We start from the raw sequence: 18,971 nt of genomic DNA, 5'->3' as shown, positions 1-18,971 counted from the left end.
TAAAAATTTCATTAACAATTTTAAAAAAATATATACAAATATTTAGTATTTATTTGTTATATTATGAACGATATTGCAATGCTCAACTGGCTTCCTGCAGGTCAGAGACATCTTCGTCTTATTGTCAATAATTACATCTGTCAGTTAGTAGTCAATGATTTCCTTGGATGCAACTCATGTAAATTGATAAATTTTATCTTAATTTTTTAGTAATGAAACTTTTCTTGTTGTAAAACATGTAATTCACTATGCATTTGCAACTCATGTAAATTCATTCTGAAATATGTTTAGAACACGATATATATATCATGGTCTTAATCCTTATTGTAAAGTTCATTCTCTTATAAGATAATCCTTCTTGTTAAGGAAACACAATATCATGGTCTTAATCCTTACAAAGAACTCGATTGCTCGTACATGATGTTGAGTGTTATAGCTCATTAATTAACAATCATGGATGACAGATCAAATTTGAATGTGATTCATTATGGGAATAGATGATCACTTTTCATCAGAAACTTGTTCATTGCCCTCCCTGTTTTTTGTTTTCCCATTCCTATTCATCCACCCGAGTAAACAAGCCATTGAATTTCATCGAGTACACAATTAATTCAACTAATATCTTACAACATATGAGAACAAGACTAAAGAATATGAGCGACGATAACCCCCCAAGTTAGCGTCTGGGCATTCAAAAGATAATGTATCCTTAATGCCCAGAAGATAGATCCATCATCCCATATGGTTCAAACGCATGATACAGGTAGTAGGGGAATAAATCAATGGAATAGGGCATAAATAGGTACCTATTCTCATCTTTCTGGAATAAGTTTTATTGACGAATTCGACTCTAGATTCGTGGGGACGAGTCGAACATCTTGCGGCCGAGGGGAGGGCTCAAGAAGACCACTGGTCAGGGACTGAAAGGAAGTAATTTGACATGGCTTTCCTAAATCTTTTCTTGTACTGCAATGGCGATATTACAGTCGGAGGAGCATTTTTTGGGCCACCGAGGATGCCTGAGGCTTTTACCCAGGTTTCGAGCTGCTTGTCCCACGTATATTGCCGCATGTAGTCTATTATTCCTATAACAAGCTCGTTCTTCGTCTCATCGATGCCGGCGAGCAATGAGTAGTCCATGACATGGACAGACTGCAAAGCATGGGGAGAAAGAATTTAGAAAATTTGACTGATGAAAAATATAACTCATAGCAAAATTTGAGTAGGATGAGAGAAATCGATACCATTACAATCGAGAATTCAAAAACATTGGGAAAGGTAAAGAAGAACCAGCACGTAGACCATTACTCCATTTCTAAAAGCATTATCCAACTGATGACATGCTGGTATTTCTATCAAAATTAGTTTACCCTTTGGTCACATCTAGTATGATAGTCTGAAACATTTAACAATGAAAATGTGCGAGTTCAAAAATTCATTGGAGGATATAAGCTCGATAATTATGGATGTGTCAGGGAAGGGATTTCTTTTATGATCAAGACAAATGACTTTTTTTTGTTTTTGCTTACTGATTTTCTCATCCACTCTAATCCTTAATTTGAAGAGACAAAGGAAATAACATAAGTTGGAGGAAGAGATGAAAACCTTTCCTCTTCTTTAAGTTTCCTATGCCTCTTCTCAAGAATACACTCTATGTTCCAAATGCATTGGACGATCACTTTACCCCTATTCATTTTCCATTATCAAAAGTAAACAAAGCAAAATTCAAGAGATGTTCTTAATGAAGTGTCAAACACGAATCCTGCTAGTGCAGCATCCAGGAATTATAATGTCACACAAGTATTTTATACGAGAAGCACTTTCTTGCATCATCAAAAGTGCCAAGCAAGAATCCTGCAATAACCAAACTATTCTAATTTCAGAGGTAAGATGCTTATCCATGAGCTACCTAACTAATTATCATGTAAAAAATCTTTATCAGCCACACCCGTATGTCCGATCATTGAAAACTCCTGCTAATAATTCCATCAAGGAAGAACTTAAAGGTGGTCATGGTTACCAATCTCGCTTTGTGCAAAAAGCATAGTCATGGTTACCAATCAGCATCGAGTATTCATACCCATGTCCAAATAACATAGTCATGGTTACTAATCTCGCTATGTGGCAACTGAGCACAGTCAAAATATACATTTATACACACATGAACCAATATCAAAACTAGATAAGCATGAGCAAAAATCACTAGTTTAAGTTGTGCCACCATATACCAATCAGGTATTGCTTGTACTGGATGACACGATTTTCTTATTGAGCTATAAAAGCTCCAACAATATCTGTAAGGTTCACTGACCTAATAGGTATTCTTCCCCCTTTTACTCTTTCTCTTCCTCTTCTTCTTGTTCATCCAATCTATTGTTGCTCTTTATCAGATCATCTACTCACAATCTCCCCACCATGTAATTGCCGCCCAAACTATCCAATCATTGTATCCTTCAGTACTCATCAATTGTTGACATGTGATCATTCTCTCTGACTCACTCAATCACATGTGGAGGCAAAGAAAGAAGACAAAGGGAAGTATTGATCAATAGCATGGTATGACTTTTCACTCTATGTTCATTAGCTAAAAATAGTAAGGTTTCAATACCATGTCATACCAATACTCAACACCTCAACGTGTGTTAATCTCATGAATTTTATTACTTCATATTAGCACTTGATCACACTAGAAAATCAAATGCTTACTGAGGTCTATTACTATTTTCAATCATAGAAGTGCAAAAAGCTTCCAGTGTGTATGTGAACGGTTATGTAAATAATGTGCATAGAAGTATGATATTTCTGAATATTCATTTCTCTGTCTGTGTTACCAAATTGATCTACGTTATTTTGCAATTCCAAATGCTATAAAAAGTACCTACATACAATTGTAACATGGTAAGCAGATGTGAAACTTAACTCAAAATTTATCAGTATATGGATTAAGCACGGCGAAGAATACAGGGACCACCATAGGTCCAAATGTCTGATTGTAAGGGTAAATAATATAATTGCAATAACTAATGCTGGCAACTCTAATCTTGAGATAATTAATTGAAACATTCATGTTCAATTATTACAGTGAAGTGCAAGCTAAGCTAAATATTAGCAAAATGTCCTAAAAATTGATAGAGTTTTGATTTTAAACCATATCATTTCATTTGAAGAATTAAAAGCAGCATGCAAATTTAATGTGTTCCAATGAGGGGAAATTAGCAAAGGTGTCGTCATAATGATTAACAAAGACAACCTAATACAATTTGAAGTTTTATATAATGTGAACCGCTACACAAGATAAAAAGATATACAATTCATTCTAATTCAAGTTCAAAAAAAGAAGTAAATAGTTATATACTTAAACAATTAAAATATACTAAACATATTGTAACAGACATAAAAGGGAATGGCTGCTTACCGCCAGAAAAGAAGTATCATTCCAAACAGCACGTTCCAATCTTCTCTTTGCCTTGCTTCCTATAAATATTGGTTTCATCTCTAATAGATTTAGATCTAGTAGAACTGTATTGTTTCCTGTGGTATCAGGGTTATAACGAGAGCGTATTGAACCTTTGAGATCATAAATTCTTGAAATACTCCTATTAAAGAACAGATTCTCCATTACCATGACATCAATTTTCATTTCCCTTCCACCTTTGGAGTGCTTAACAGACACCTGATACATGTAATGACAAGATCACACAACAATGTTACCTGAAGTATAATGGTAGAAGACTAGCAGTTACTAACCTGATAGATACCAAGGACTTTGGCAAGGCTGGTTGGGCTACCCGAAGTAATAGATTCTGTTAAACATTTGAAATATTCTGAAGCAAAATCTTCAAAAGAATCCAACTCTGTTTTCGTGATTTGCTTTATGATAAATCTCTCATCTAGTGACTTGGCAAAATAAACATTGCTTTTACCACCTTGTGCACTCCATCTCTTGCAGCGGCTTAAGGAGCGTATGTAATCCAATTCACTTGGACAGCATAACTTCCTTAGTGCATGAAATTGTTTTGTGAAGTAACAAGTAACAGAAAAGTTTGCTTTGTCTGAAGGAATGGAATACTCATCATCAAAAGAAACTCTGAAATGAGTTTCCTTAGAAACTTTAGGCTCATCAGATCCAAGATCAAGCTGATGAGGTAGTAAACCTGTTCCATCAGCATAGTTGCTGCAATGGTTACCAAAACTACTAGTTTTCCTCATACTAAAGTTCTCAATTTCATCTAAACAGGATGTTATATAGTCACCATATTGTTGGGAAGTCATAGCGTAGGATATGATGCTGGAGGGTTCATCATCATAGACTGCAATAACAATATTGTCAAGAGCACTTTGAGGTAATAGTAAGCGTGCCCCTGCAGCCATCTTATCCATTATCGGTGAAATATGCATAGGTGTGTGATTGAGAAAATTATCCAATTTGGGAACTGGAGAACTCTGTGAGTACGCTCTTCTCATGCTTATAAGTGGATTGTTTGCCATGCTTGAAAGCCCCCTAGAGGAATCAAAGGATCTCACTGAACTTAAATGCAAAGAAGCAGGAAGGAAACCACCGATTACTCTTCTACGGAATTTTAAAGCGGAATCAAACGAATGAACCCTTAATGGGGAATTAACCCTCCTGTAGGATGGAGTATCCTTTAGAAACCCACTTTTATCAACCTCTGAACAATCTTTTGGTTGATCCATCAGTAACTGACCAGAACCACTCCACGCTAAATCAATTTTATCTGAAAGGCTAGACGTGGGCAAAGTTGAGTTCTCCAAAACAGCACTTCCATTGTCACCAAACACAGGTGTGTCATCTTCGAATTGACTAGAGACAAAGTTAAAACCCGCTGAGCCTAAGTACCCCTCTATGGACAAGTCCATTTCGACCATGTTGTTTGTGTTACAGTCAAAAATCTCCAAGCTATGATCCCCATTCTTCTTCTTCTGGAAACTTGAATTGTCCATTGTACCTGAAAAAGGTGACTTTGCAGCAGCTTCTCCAGGCAAGCTACTAAATGATTCATCTGTCGAAGTAATTTCTTCCCTCAAATTGCTCAGATTGCTTCTAGAGGGGAAGTTTACAACATGCAAGCCAGTCAAGGTACAATTTTTCTCCTTGGACAACAAGTCCAGTGAATAAAGTCGACGATCCCACATGTATGAATCAAGTAGAAGTGCACGACTCAACCGGTTAAGCTCTAAGATATCAAGCATTTCCTGAAGGGGTTGAGTATTTCCAAATGCAACTTGTTGAAGCAAGACCTATGGACACAAACGAGAGGTAATTTTCTTATCATACAGTTTTGCCCTTGAGAAATAAATTCAGTTAAGACCAACAAAGAATATTCTGAAGCTGCAGTTGCACTTACATCATAGTCATGCCGTTCTTCAATAAGCAAATCCTTCAGCTTGTTAACATGTCTCTGAATGCTTGCTTTCAAGGGTTCGTTCTCAGATGTTGTGATCTTCCTCTCAATTGCATGAAGCACATCAGATATCTTACCATGCAAAATATTTATTTTACTGGATACCTGAAGGCAGAAAATTGTAACTTGTTGTTATAACACCTAATATTAATGTAAATAAAACTGACAAGCAAAATAAATAGTTTACCAAATCTGCCTCCTCTTTCAACCATTTTTGCTCAACATGGCAGTTGAAATCCAGAACTGATGGTGGTAAGCAAACAGATAAGATATCAACAGGGGAATAATGAAAGAAGGCAACCATGTTGCCAAACCTGCCAGAGAAAAGGAAAAGGGCTTGGACTTCACATATCAAGAGTCAAATTGAACTAGAGGTTGAATCAAACATATTCTCTTTTATCAAATACCCGTAGAAGCGAAGGCAATCTCTTTGAAGTGAGTGACCACAACTTGCAACACGGTTAGCAGTAGCATGACTTGAGAAGCTAAGTTCCAAGAATTTCCCAAAAGAAAGCCCCCATGCAGCATCAGACATGATGACTCTACGTGCAGCTGGTGGAACTCCATCCTCATCTCTTTTGCACTTAAGGCATCTGTGCCACATCCATATCCTTCCATCATGTTCACCAGGTAATTTTACAGAAGGAAGTCGTCTGACCATGATGGTAAGGCTGCCATGTTGGTGAGTATAACAACGAGCATGGGCTTCTGTTGGCTCTTGACAAGACGGACAACAATATGTCTGATCATAAACAGAGAAGCTGCAAACATCAGAAGATGCGAAAAAAGGCAAACATATAACAGGGTTCTACATATTCCTTCAGCTAAATTGCTTACCTTATCAAACAAATGATCACGAAGATATCTACCAAGAGGCTTATCAAAACTACCATAAAACTTGATTCGGAAAAGTTGGGATCGCTCACAAACTCGGCTTTTTCTTATACAAGTGCTTGATAAGGAAACCAATATGCTCTGGTGGTTATCAGCAGTGGAAAAGTAATTTCCAGGAACTTCATTCTCAAGAGCAATATCTGACTTATTATGTTCATCTTCTGGTCTAAGAAGCCTGTCATTAGAATCCTTACTTCTTTCTTTAACTGATTGTTCAAGCATTGCACCTTGGTGATTGCTAGGATGGTTAGATAAAGGTGAAATGCAAGTTGGTTCCTTGGCAGAGAAACCAGTTTTTGGCCCACTTGGCCCACAAATGAAAACATATGGAGAGGATTTGAAAGCAGTGCCCTCAGGGCACTGATTAGAAAATTCATTTATATCAGAAATGCTAGTTAACTCAAACAAAGAGTTAGATTTTTGTGGATCTGAAATATTTTCAAGTAATTCTTTGTTTGAATGGATGATATCCAATGAAAGAGACAACCTCTCTATGTCAAGTTTGATGCCTGTCCTATCATTTTGATGATTATTACTAACACTTTTGTCAGGAGAAGTCACACTAGAAACTGTAGAGTGAAATTGATCAGCCTCAATAAGCTTCTTAGGCAACTCAATTGAAGGCACTATAGGAAACTTAGGCGGCAGAGAAGCACCCTCGTCAGCTAGGAATGATGTCTCCAATGATAGATGATAAGCTGCAAAACTTGCATACTGGACAACATGCTTTAGCTTCTTCAATTCTTCAAGACATGCACCCCTCAGAAGAACCTATAAATAAGTATAGAGAGAAAAATTATCACAAATTAATATTGAATAAGTCGACATATAAGAATGTTTTCACATTATTGATGTAGCATCAAAAGTAAAACTTTTTTTTTCAAATTCAGATTCAGGCATATAATAAATTCCATTTTTCACGTTGTTATTGTACCATCAAAGTAAAACTTATAATATCTCTGAAAGTAAAACAACATTTAGTTCCACTAAATATTGCATCTCCATTTTGTAACATTGAGTGCTTTAGATCAAACAACAATAAGTTTCATTTCCTTCAATTCTCAGTACTTCGATGTTGATGCAATTAGCTCAAGAATCTGAAAACGACTCACAGCAAGATATGCCATCAACAACAGTTATTATTACTGAATCAATTATATATTGATATCTTAAATATAGCCCTCAACCTAGCAGAAAATTTTATTTCCCTCCTACATCCAAAACTACACGGTTGGCTGGATTGCTACTCAGCTAATGTAGCTTCATTTGCAACTAACACATTCGACACATTAGACTCTTACAAGAGAACCAATGACGAATGCTGACAAGGCATGAGGGATGCCAAAGTCCAAACCCTAAGAAGTTAAAGAACATCCTTTGGTCAGTACTTCAGACACGATAAGCACCAAAGCCAACTAAAAACATCTAACCTAGCCAATCAGGCAAGTACTATTTTGCACGAGGATTCTATCCCACTTCACATGCAGCACTCCAATGGGCTGCAATATGGCTGCCCATCACTAACACAAGCTGTAGCTGGAGTAAGGACTATGGACCGAATCATAAAGCAAACACAAAATAAAACTTATATACATGTTGGAAGTGCAATCCGATCTCTTTTCATATACTAGTCTGCAAAGTCATAAAGCTTATATTTTAATTGCAATAGTGAAACTCTCAAATAAATCATGGTTTCCTGTCAGTAGATGAAACAAAACGAAAGTGGCTTGACAAATTAAGAAAATCGCACCATAACATCTTCAATTAATACTGATAATCACATTAAATTTATCATTACCGTGCACCCTAAACGTCGTGGACAGCCTTCAAAAAACATCAAAGTTTTGCATGGCTTCCTTGCCTGTTTGGTACATGAGAATTCTTCATATACCTTTTCTATCCGAAACATTTCACAGTGCCCTAACCTTGCTGAAGAAACACCATCGACGAATGGAACAATCTGAGCACCTGTACACCTGGATATCCTTTCTAATAGTGGTTTCTTGACATTTAGCACTAAAGATACCTCTTTTCTTTCCAAAAGATATTCTTGAGCATATGAGGAAGCACTTTTCTCAACAAGAAGCACATTGGGACGAAGTGCCTCTATCTTAGAAAGCATTGTATTCATGTAATTGGTTTCCTGGATATGATGAAACTGAGTTAACAATAAAAAATAAAGAGAAGAAGAATATAGATGAAAGGCCAATCCTACAACCTTCTCGAGAACAGATACAATAGATGCCAATTCATTTGGAGCCTTTTGATACTCCAGTGAGCCTCCTAAAAGAAGCAGCCTAGGGTTCTTATGCAGTGCAAGCATACGTTTGTGCTTTACATTCTTTGTACAGACTACTCCCTTGACTAGGACGCTGTAAAATAATGACAACCCATTAATTTCTCAGTACTAAAAGAGAAGTATATTATAAACTACACTGAAGTAACAAAATATCATACCTATCACTTGGACGACCTGATGCTATACACTTGACTTTAACATAGTCGCCTGGATCCATGCTACCACCATGGCTAGTGTCCGGTTTAACAAAATTAGCAGCTTGCCATGCTAATGAAGATATTATTTCCAGCCAGTCCTGCCCCTTTGGATCACTTCCAGCACAAACACCTTCTCCCTTCAACAACTGTGATACAAGAGCACTAAAATGTGCATGAACATTCTTTAAAGCCTCCTTGTGAGACTCATTAGACTTCTCTCTATTGTGGAAGGGATCGCTACTGAAGCTACTAGTTCTGAAGAACTTGGATAACTCATCAACATCATCATCCTCATCAATATATCCAAAGAAGTTAGTTTCATTATCATCCTGCTCATCCTCAGGGATAGGAGGGTAAAAGATTTGATCATTCTCAAAATCACAATGTTCTGCAACTTTTAGACTATCTTGATCATGGTATATCATGACATCCTCAGAAATTGAATCATTAGCATTCTCCAGTAAATCCTCATCATCTGCTCTGTGTTTGCTGAACTGATTTGGTGAACCTTGACTAAAAAAGACAGTTTGTTCCAGGAGAGGACTAGCTAGCCCTTGTTCAATGGACCTACACGGACTGTCAAAAGGACTTGAATTTGCTGACTTGAAGCTGCACAACTCATTTCCAGCACTGACATTCATAGAATCTATGTCCAAAAACTCTTGAGAGAATACGCTCATAGGCGTGAAAAACTGCTTCCCCTCATCCTCACCCTGATCGTCTTTATAACTTCTGCAATTATGAGAAAGCAAATCAAAACTTCAACAAAGTAAACGTATTAAGGATATCGACAGATGGATGAGAAAAGATGGAGGTACCTGTACGTTGAGCAATGAAGTGGGCGAGGAGAAGACAACTGTCGCAGCTCTACCAACTGGCTGAGTCTATCAGTTCTAGATCTGGACAAGGGCGACTCAGGAGATATAAAAGGACTGGTTTTTGCAATTGGGATGTCATTAGACTGTGCTTCTTCCCAGGGCCCATTGTCAACTGGAAAGCATAAGTTACAAAGACCCATCTGCTGTTCAGCTCGATCTGAAGTCGAGGCAGCACCGAGCATACACTTCCGGCACAGCAACCGGCCACAGCTGCGGCATCGGTAGCCAGACCTGGGCGACAAGTACTCTCTACACTCGCTGCAAACGGCAGGAACACCGACGGACGACATCACGGATTCCGACAACACGTCAGGAACAATGCTCGCCAAAGATCTGGCCTTTAGTATCAGATCAAGAATAGGGTAATTAGCAACTCCCATAAACTGAAACTGCTCTCAGTCATAAAAAAAACCTAGCAGTTCCCCTTCCCTCCGTAATTCTTTTTCTTTTCCCCTCTTTTTTCTTGTCAAGATCTATCGCGAACTTCAAACTGACAAGATAAGCACCCACCCAAGAAACAAAAGGTAAAACAAAACCCCCAAAAAAAAACGAGTCTTCCGACTCCTTTCAATCCCCCAAAAACCGATTGCCAAGCACGAAGCACAAAAAAACCAAAAGCCGTAAAACCTACAACCTCCGGAAGAGACCAAAACTTTCTCTAACCGGCGAACGGGCGCTACTATGTACAAGCAGGGTGAAGCGGGAAAGAGCAAGCACAAACAGCATCCCTTTTTTGGCTCTTGCTGCCCCGAACCCAGATCCGGACGCCAAATAAGGAGCTTCAACCCGTCAGCCGATCCCTGATTGCTCTGCAAAGACCCCACTCGGGCCTCTGACCATCAGAGAAAAAGGCTCGACCTTGGGAACCGGAGCGAGCCGACGACGCTAAATGAAGGGCAGGAGGAAGAAGCGGAGGAAGGTGCGGGCTCGACATCTCCAGGAGGGGCGGCAGGCAGCAGGCGACCAGATCCCGGCGGCGCATCCCATCTTCGGCGACGGCAGAAATCTGTGGCGGTGCCGGAGACGATGGAAATAAACAAAAGGGAATGGAAGAAGCGATTTGTTTAATGGCGGATGGATTTATACACCACCGCCCCCAAAAAGCTTTCCCACGGCATTAAGAAAAAAGAAAATATTCAAAAAATAATAATAATAATAATTATTATTATTATTATTATTATTATTATTAAGGTAGAAGTAAAGGTCTCTGCACGGTAGGACGACGATAGAATGAATAGGAAAACGATTAATATGAAGAGGAAAGTGAAATTCCCCTCGCCTCCTCGAATTTAAAAACTTTTTAATTTCGCCCTTTATTATCATTTTCATTAAAAGAACTTCCTTTCGTGTAAAATAATATTTTAATATATTTTTTATTTCAAATAAATTGATAAAACTAGTTTTAATGTAAAAATATTAAAAATGTTTTAAAATGAAAAGTATGCTAAGATGTTATTTTAATATTTACTTTTAAACTTTATAAAAAAAAAATCAAAAATTCTCACACTTATTATTGTCTCATCAATTAGCTAGTCTCTCACGCTACCAATGAATCTATAAAAAATTAATAATATCGTTGCTTTAAAAAGTTTATAAATTTAATATTTTTATTAATGCTCTAGCAAAATGACCATTAATTATGGTGGCACGTGCTTACCTCACGGTCAAAAAAAAATTCACAATTTTATAGTTTGAAGGTAAAAAAACATAATTTACCGAATTCACAGGGGTAAAATGAAGAGAATACCAAACTTTAGTTTAGGTGTGAATTTTTTATTTTCCCCCCAAAAAATAAAAATAATAACAATCAGGTTCAAAAGAGATAAGCATGCAATTATAATAATGTTTTGCTAATTAAACACAAAAATCCATCCCATGGATATATTCTTAAATTGGCCATTGGTCGGGAGGTTAGATCTGGTGTAGGGTCAGCTTCCCAACCAATGGTCAATTATCACGGATGGATAATGATGAAGAATGTCCTTTTAAACCAACTAATTACAATAATCACAACTAAATTTTTATCTCACTAATATATATCCTCCCATATTATTAAATTTATCTTTTATTTGCATTTAAATAAAAAGATTAAAATTAATATAATTAATTATTTTTTTCTTTATTTTTTAATTAGCAGCGGGTTAGTGTTCTTAGATTAATCACTCATAATTTATCATAGTTGGGACTCGATTCTTAAATACCTGAAAAATTATATAGGTATTTTGATGCTATATTGTAACCTTGAGAAGACGTTTAGTTGAGGGTTATTTTTGATAACTTTGGTTATCTGTCCAAGGTTATCAATGATAATCTTATTTGATTTTCTCATGTTTGACAAACGAAATTGTTGCTTAAAAATGAGGCAATTTGATATTGTTTTTCCAAACCAATATGGTGTTGCATTCAAAAACAACTTCATTATAGTATTGTATTTTAAAAATCAACACTAATATGGTGTTAAATTTTAAAAATCAACACACACGGTGATACTAATTTTAAGATTTATGTAGCACTAAAGTAATGTTATTTTTTAAAAATCTATCATATCACATACAAAAAGATGAATCTGCCCCCTTAGTTATCTTTTAAAACTGGTCTCACGGATATGAAAGGACATAAACATCACATGAACTTTAAATCCAGCACTTTAATAATCGACGAAAAAAAAACACCGCTTGACAAATCTGAAAGTCAAATACGTAGAATTTTCATAATTTGAATGCGCCCTCGATGGATCAATTGCCGTACGTGAAATGAATATGTCAATTAGATGCATGTGCCTGTTTATGAATTATGCGTGGTTATATTTGACTGAATCGTACCGCAGCCCTCAATCCCTCGCTCCCAATCCAATCAATCTGAATGTTCATGTTCATGTTCAATCCTTCAACTAATGTCACAAACTTTCTCGATGAAAAGCCGGAAGTCGCATCACAACTTTAGACAAAAGTCAATCCTCCATCGGGCGGCCGATCGCGGTAACGACAACGCACGAAGATGAGGAGCAAGTGAAAATGAGTAGGTCCCATCCGTGCCCCCCTACTACTTTTGTGCCCTTAATTCGTGGACGATAAAAAAGAAAAACATTAAAGGAGTTTCATTTGATCAGCCTGGCCTGGCTCCAGAAGCAAAAGATAGAAGAGTTTGATTCTCTTTTTTCTTCTTCTTTTTTCTTCAATTCTAATTAATTATTTATTTAATTAACTAATATTCTTTCTTTAATTAATTCGTGTTAATTTGTTTCTTTACGATTGCCTTTCCGCCGTTGGTGACTCAGATCCACGTGAAGTCGGAGGCGGCATGCAGCGACATGCATGCACAGCACACGTATTCGCGTAGACTTCTATTTAATTGGTGGACGAGCGGGCCACCACGGCGGGTTGGTTCGTGAGTGACTCCCGTGAGCGACTTTAGTAGGCCTAAAAATAAGTTATTCAAATACCAAAAATATTTTTTTATTTTAGAGCCATTCTTGATCCAATATTTTCTGAATTTTTATTAAGGGTGGGTGAAGGAAGAGAACTGGTTGATGAAAATGATGATATCAGTTTACCACATGAGATAATTATTCCTTACACAGAATTTATTTACATTTTTTACTTTATTTCTTTTGCATTCAAGTTTTCTTCATTTTTAATGGATTAAAGATATTCGACAGGTTGATCAACTGTGTTTTCAGAGACTTAAACTTCTATGCACAAGATCCCATACAAATGATCAATAGATGTGTTTTAGCTCCAAGAAACAATGCTGTTGATGACATTAACCATCTACTGATTGAGCGATTTCCTGGTTCTTTACATATTTATACAAGTGTTGATAAAACTCTTGATGAGAGACATCAAGGAGATTTTGAAGATTTTTTAAATTCCTTGAATCCAAGAGGACTGCCTCCTCATAAACTACTGCTAAAACATAATTGTCCCATAATACTTCTTAGAAACTTAAATCCAACTGATGGACTTTGCAATGGAACAAGGTTAATTTGCAGAGAATTAGGACAGAGTATAATTACTGCTGAAATAGCTTTTGGTCAACACAAGGGGCAAATTGTTTTCATACCTAAAATTTCTCTTCATAGCCTTAACACCGAAAACTGTGGAGTTTCATTCAAGAGAGTGCAATTTCCAGTTAAATTATGTTTTGCCATGACAATAAACAAATCCCAAGGCCAAACATTAGATTATGTTGGTTTGTATCTAAAAGAACCTGTTTTCTCCCATGGTCAATTATATGTTGCTCTTTCAAGAGCTAAAACTACTGAAGCTGTGAGGGTTCTTATTATTCCTCCTACTTTTGATGAAAAAAAAATGACACAAAAACAAGTAATGTAGTTTATAAAGAAGTGTTTGCTCTGGCACAACATTGATACGCACTCAGAACTCTTCTTTTTTTTTGTGTGTTAAGGTTTGTACCATTTCAATAACATTATCATGTTTTTGCTCATGCTTCAAAATTAAAGATAGTAAATTTACTATTTCATTTTTCTAATATATTTTTACACCAATTTTTTTTAGTGTCATGGCTACTGTTCCGATTGATAAGTTGACAAATGATGATCAACCTTGGGTGGCTACTATTACTGTTGAAGAAAAACTGAACCTTATTCAGTCTATGAAAAGCCCTACGAAATTTCAAAAATTTATTTTTTCTGATACTCAGGTAAAATTTAGTATTCAATTTCTTCTTTAGCAAAATTCATATTCCTTATTAGATTGAATTTTTTTTATTTAGCAAATCATATACCTCGTTTTGTTATATATGCTCTGTTAGATGTAGTTATGTTTTATCAGATGTGTCTACATACAAATTTTTCCTAATTGTAACTTTCAAAATTAACGCTGCACAGGGAGCTAAGGTTGAAGGAATCATGTTTAATAGAGCAATTGAAACAATGGCCTCGAAACTCCAACCTTATAAAAAGTATCGCATCAGCAATGCTCAAATTAGAGAGATCAAAGATCCAAAATATAGACCAGCTAATGTTCTGATGCAATGGGTAATAGGTGTTGATACAGTTATTGAAGAAATCGATGATGATATCATTGTTCTTCCAATCAAGTATGACTTCACTCCATTTCAAGATCTTGGCCAACATGTGGACAAAAAAGATGCTGTTGTTGGTGAGCAATAATTAACTTTTATCCCATTACTTTAGAATTTAGTCTTTCTTACAATATTTGGTATACACATTGTAGATATCATCGGAATTGTGGTTGAAGCATTTCCTGTCAAAGCTGTATCAACAAAACATGGCCCCACTAATGTCCAAAAGTTTCTTCTAATTGATGATAGGTATGTTGAGACAAGTTTTGATTTACCATTGTTTTATTAATTTTGCGCACTTTTATTTTCTCCATATTAACTGTTTTATTTTTTTTCCTTTCTGTAAAGCATGCATTCCATAATGTTATCAATTTGGAAAGACTTTCTTGTTAATGAAGGGACAATTCTCTTGAACGAAGTGAAAAAATTTCCTATTTTGATAGCACGGCGACTTCGGGTGTCCTATTTCAATGGTAACACCTTTTCTTATTAACTTGCTTCTTTTGCTATATATAACTATTTGTCTTTTATATCCAATTTTTAATCAACCAATCAATTTCATAGGGATTGAATTATCTACACATTTCAACTCAGTTTTGCTTGTTGACCCACCTATTGCTGAAGCTATGCGTTTGAAAAATTGGTCAGTACTATATATCTTATTTTGCCTCCCTATAAAAAATAAAACATTATATTTCTTCTTCCTATTTTAAGTAACATGTTAATTTATTTGTTTGTTATTAAAGGGTAAAGAGAAATAGAAAAATGATTCAAGACTATGTCATTGGCAAGGGCACAAATCAGCATACTCACAATGTGACCATTCCTACAGATAGCAACATTACATTGCTTGCCAATATTTTGCCATTTCAAAAGGTAATTATTCACTTATCCATCCACTTTTAGAGTAATCTAAAGTTTTTATGCATGAGTAACATAATTGTTTGCTTAAAGATAATTGCTATATGGAAAAATTAAGCTTCAAGGAAATTCCTATTCTATTGTTTGTTCATGCATGATCAGGTAGCTCTTATCAAGGCCAAAATAAACTTCAAGGAAATCATCCAAAAATATTACTATATGGCATGCAAAAAATGCTTCCACGCAACCACAGCTGCCTATCATTATGAATACACATGCAATTTCTGCAATGAAAAGCAATTAGCTGAACCAAGGTAGTTCGATAGCATTTTCTTTTTCCTATATATTGTTCTAATTTTCTACGATCATGTTTTGAAATATTTATAGATGTCAGTTTGAGGTTAATTTCTTATATATTGCTCTAATTTTCTGCCATCATGTTTTGAAATATTTATAGGTGTCGGTTTGAGATTAATCTAAGTGATGAAAGTGGTGCCATTACAGCAACTCTTTTTGGAGAAATGGCTGAGCAAATCTTAGGCTTAACTGCAACAGAAGCTATGAAGACACCTTCAAAAGTTGGTTATATTTTTATATCTTATTCTTCTTTAAATGCTTTTTTCCAAGGTTTTTTTTCCTTTCAGTTATCTATGTGAATTGATTTATCTATACTTTGAGATAAAAATTTTTTCTTCATAATCAATGTTCAAAGTTTATTTTGAAATCTTTCTTCTTCAACTAGAAAATGCCTTTTGGTTTAGTGTTATCTCTATTTTAAAGAAACAAGACAGTCTTCACTTGTGGCAAATTTTATGAAAACTTTGTTTGTGGCAAGCTTGTAAGAAATACTTGGGAAATTTTGTGTCTTTCTACCCATTTTATCATGAGGCTAACCAACTATTGGCCCCATTTATATTTCTATGTCTTTTGGCCTTTTAACAACTAAAGTGTGTTGTTAAGACTTGATATCTTGGTTATCATGTGATTATATTATGATTAAATTATGGTGCGCAATTTTAATTGTCACATGTTCATATTAACAAAATTATTCAAATGTAGACAAGTCTTTATATACATAGCTTTGTATTTATAATATTAACTATAAAACTTATAATCAGAATGGATCATATTTCACTTTCATGTTGTAGCAAACCAATCAATGCATTCATTTACCGGTCAGTAAGAAATATAATTAGTTTCCTTATGTTTTTGGCAGATGCATATTGATAGTGTCCATTCATCTTTGGAAACAAAAGAATATATAATCCAGATCAAACCTTCAAAACAAAAGGATAAAGAATCGCAGCACAAATACTCCATTGTATATTGTGTCGAATACAAGCATGTGGAAAAGTCATCAAATCTACTGACTCATCCAATTTGTGAAAGCTCAGGAGTGTTAAATTCCAAAGAAGAAAACCTAAATATTCAGGAGTATGCAACCGATGTTACTCTGCCATTGCTCTCTCCAGGTAACATTACTGACATTGTTGTACTGTATAATTAGTTTAGGTAAACACTATGCTTGTCTTTAAAATTTAAGAGATTTGTGACACATACATTCTTAAATATTATTGAATGTTCTAGACACTGAGAAAGCTACAAGCTTAGACATGCGCACATCTCTTACTGAAAAATTTAGATTTGAAGATCCAGCTGCTTCTGATGACGATAGTGAAGAAAGAAACCCCAAAAGACGCAAAGCCTAAAGCATAGCATCGCTTTTCTAAGGTTTATGAAGAAACTTTTGTTAAGTTAATCTTTTTATCAGGCTGATTTTGAGTGCTTCTGATGGATTCTTCATACATGAAGAATGTGTTTAGATGTAATCAGTTCTTCATGACTGAAGAAACTAAGAAACTTTTGTTTGATACAATGTTCATGAAAAAAACTTTTGTATACTCTTTTGTATGATGCATCCTTGGTGCATCCTTGGTGCATGAAGCATTTGCTTTTGCTTGCTGCCCAAAGGTGTTGGGAATTTTAGAGCGAAGCGAAATTGTGCTTATATATGTAATTATTCTGTTTATTTTAGTTTTTATGTTCATTATCTTTTCTAGGGATTAGCTTATTGCCCTTCCTCTAAACGTTTTGTTGGTCTGAAACTTAATTTGGTTTCAAATTTATTTTCATTAGTAAAATATTATATGTCAATTCTATATATTTAATTCAATTTTAGCATATGCAAGCCTTTCTTTTTACGTGAACATGTTTGTATTTATACTTATATTTAAACTACCAATTACGAATACCAATACTTATGGCACACACCGCGCATCGCGCGGTGCATGTACCACCTGCTAGTATTAATAAAAGGCGCGCACTAAAGTGGCCTCAACTAACCATTTTTTTATTATGGTTTTTGTTACGAGGTGTGATTTTTCTTTCAGATGTAGCAATTAATATCGATCGGTCTACCACATTTAATTAATTAATTATCATATTTATCTCATCACACAGTTGTCCACGCTGGATTTTTTTGGTTATTATTAGATTATATTTTGAGAGTATAATTAATCATCACAAAATACATGTCGACCGACCTTAATTATCTATATATAAATTCCAAGTTGTATTAATTCCTATATATGGCGCTTAAAGTAGTGGATGTTAAAATAATTTTATAAATCTAGATGGATTAACTATTCTTAATTCGAATTTGAATAGTTTAAATTAATATGCCGATGATTTAATTTTCTATAAACACAATATATATTATCCTACTTGATTATGCGATCATGAGATCAGCCCTAGAAATTAAGATGATCATCCCATCAACTGTTAGAATATAATCAAAGTTTCATATTAAAAATGCATGAAAAAAATCTTAATGTCATAAAATAGAAAATATTCCATTGGTATGAGATCTTTTGGGTAAAGTTCAAAAATAAAATCATAAGGCGTGAGCCCAAAGTGGACAATATAATACCGTTGAGATATATTTGGATTTCATCGGATTTGACAGTGGTATCAGAACGGGTCCATATGGTAGAGACTCTTATTAGAGGTCCGTTGGGACTGTTAAGGGGTTGGGTCCATTGGGATTCGTTCTAATAAGCGATATGTTGGGACTGTTAAGGAGGAGCTCTCAATGGAAAATATTTCATTGGTACGAGACCTTTTGGGTAACGCCCAAAAACAAACAAAATCACGAGGGCGTGGACCCAAAATAGACAATATCATACCGCTATAAAAATATATATGAATTCTATCTAGATCTAACATCAACAAAGATAAGCTTCTTTAATGAATGCAATAACTAACAAGAATGTGCTACGACGCATCATAACATCAGACATTTTGTAAGCATGCATGCTGAATTTCTTCTCTCGATCGAGCGACTACATGAATATGGAAGAATTGTTAGCAAAAG

General features: G+C 35.4%; 2 protein-coding genes across 2 annotated transcripts; one reads left to right on the top strand and one right to left on the bottom strand.

Moving 5' to 3' along the window:
* Positions 1 to 641: 641 nt before the first annotated feature.
* On the bottom strand, positions 642 to 10,726 carry LOC141832906 (putative 1-phosphatidylinositol-3-phosphate 5-kinase FAB1C). The gene is made up of 11 exons (XM_074720272.1): positions 9,632 to 10,726; positions 8,775 to 9,545; positions 8,536 to 8,689; positions 8,116 to 8,460; positions 6,261 to 7,088; positions 5,831 to 6,165; positions 5,611 to 5,737; positions 5,367 to 5,528; positions 3,748 to 5,259; positions 3,416 to 3,673; positions 642 to 1,152 (listed from the first exon to the last, which is right to left on the bottom strand). The coding sequence occupies exons 1-11, from the start codon at positions 10,069 to 10,071 to the stop codon at positions 898 to 900; spliced, it is 5,187 nt and encodes a 1,728-aa protein (XP_074576373.1). The 5' UTR covers positions 10,072 to 10,726; the 3' UTR covers positions 642 to 897.
* Positions 10,727 to 14,104: 3,378 nt separating this feature from the next.
* On the top strand, positions 14,105 to 17,333 carry LOC141834113 (replication protein A 70 kDa DNA-binding subunit B-like). Its single transcript, XM_074721561.1, has 10 exons — positions 14,105 to 14,353; positions 14,541 to 14,814; positions 14,890 to 14,986; positions 15,086 to 15,210; positions 15,302 to 15,380; positions 15,484 to 15,613; positions 15,761 to 15,912; positions 16,056 to 16,176; positions 16,815 to 17,070; positions 17,186 to 17,333. The coding sequence occupies exons 1-10, from the start codon at positions 14,213 to 14,215 to the stop codon at positions 17,305 to 17,307; spliced, it is 1,497 nt and encodes a 498-aa protein (XP_074577662.1). The 5' UTR covers positions 14,105 to 14,212; the 3' UTR covers positions 17,308 to 17,333.
* Positions 17,334 to 18,971: the final 1,638 nt, after the last annotated feature.

This window comes from Curcuma longa, chromosome 8 (genome assembly GCF_044706935.1).
Source record: "Curcuma longa cultivar G26 ecotype Majalengka, Jawa Barat chromosome 8, ITB_CL_G26_1.1, whole genome shotgun sequence".
NCBI lineage: Eukaryota > Viridiplantae > Streptophyta > Magnoliopsida > Zingiberales > Zingiberaceae > Curcuma > Curcuma longa.
Note: the sequence above shows the minus strand (reverse complement) of the source record. Positions and strands in the feature narration are given on the sequence as shown.

Coding starts and splice junctions, on each gene's coding strand:
- LOC141832906 (XM_074720272.1), bottom strand. CDS start 10,071: ATGGGAGTTGCTAATTACCCTATTCTTGATCTGATACTAAAGGCCAGA. Junction 9,546..9,631: donor CTTCATTGCTCAACGTACAG/GTACCTCCATCT, acceptor TCATAATTGCAG/AAGTTATAAAGACGATCAGG. Junction 3,674..3,747: donor AAGTCCTTGGTATCTATCAG/GTTAGTAACTGC, acceptor TACATGTATCAG/GTGTCTGTTAAGCACTCCAA.
- LOC141834113 (XM_074721561.1), top strand. CDS start 14,213: ATGGCTACTGTTCCGATTGATAAGTTGACAAATGATGATCAACCTTGG. Junction 15,211..15,301: donor TCGGGTGTCCTATTTCAATG/GTAACACCTTTT, acceptor TCAATTTCATAG/GGATTGAATTATCTACACAT. Junction 15,913..16,055: donor AAGCAATTAGCTGAACCAAG/GTAGTTCGATAG, acceptor AAATATTTATAG/GTGTCGGTTTGAGATTAATC.